Source organism: Chaetura pelagica, unplaced genomic scaffold, assembly GCF_000747805.2.
Source record: "Chaetura pelagica isolate M959 unplaced genomic scaffold, ChaPel_1.0 scaffold690, whole genome shotgun sequence".
Lineage (NCBI taxonomy): Eukaryota > Metazoa > Chordata > Aves > Apodiformes > Apodidae > Chaetura > Chaetura pelagica.
This window is the reverse complement of record NW_009951806.1, coordinates 421,208-421,680: the sequence shown is the minus strand read 5'-3', so window position 1 is coordinate 421,680 and position 473 is coordinate 421,208. Positions and strand designations below refer to the sequence as shown.

At 62.6% G+C, this 473-nt stretch overlaps 1 protein-coding gene across 1 annotated transcript in view; it reads left to right on the top strand.

Annotated features, from left to right (window-relative positions):
• Positions 1-473, top strand: part of PROCR (protein C receptor, endothelial) — a gene marked incomplete at its 5' end in the record, with an annotated part of 1,341 nt that overhangs the window by 253 nt on the left and 615 nt on the right. Inside the window, one exon of the mRNA XM_010007935.1 lies at positions 375-393. Coding sequence (XP_010006237.1) covers positions 375-393 — 19 coding nt within the window. The remainder of the gene's footprint in view (positions 1-374; positions 394-473) is intronic.

The following is a 473-nucleotide window of genomic DNA, read 5'->3' as shown; positions in this document are numbered from 1 at the left end:
AGGAAGGGGAGCCCTCCCTGCACTGCCCGGGCGTGGTGATGGTTCCTGGGGACAGCTGGGCGAGGGAAGAGGGACACAGCCACCTGCCAAACCTCACCCTGGGCAAAAAAAGGAGCCTTTCTCTGGAGCCGGGAGTGAGTCTGGGAACTGGGAGGTGCCCGAACTGCTGCTGCCCCTTGGGAAAAGGGCTGGGGGCTGCAGCTTTTTTTGGGGGGACACTGACAACCATGGCTTCATGTCCCTGCCCTCACCGGGTGTGTTTTCCCGTTACCCCCGAATGAGCTTTGCCCTCCCCCACTTCTGCATCTCTCTACCCGGCCCCTGGGCAGCACCTCCTCACCTCAGGGGGCTCATGTCTCCCCCCTGTCCCACAGCCTTCCCCGAGAGCCACCGGTAGCTTCTTCTGAGCCCCCCAAAACCCCTCCCACCTCCGTAAAAACCGAGGCTGTGCTGGACAGGGGAAGGGAAAGGAA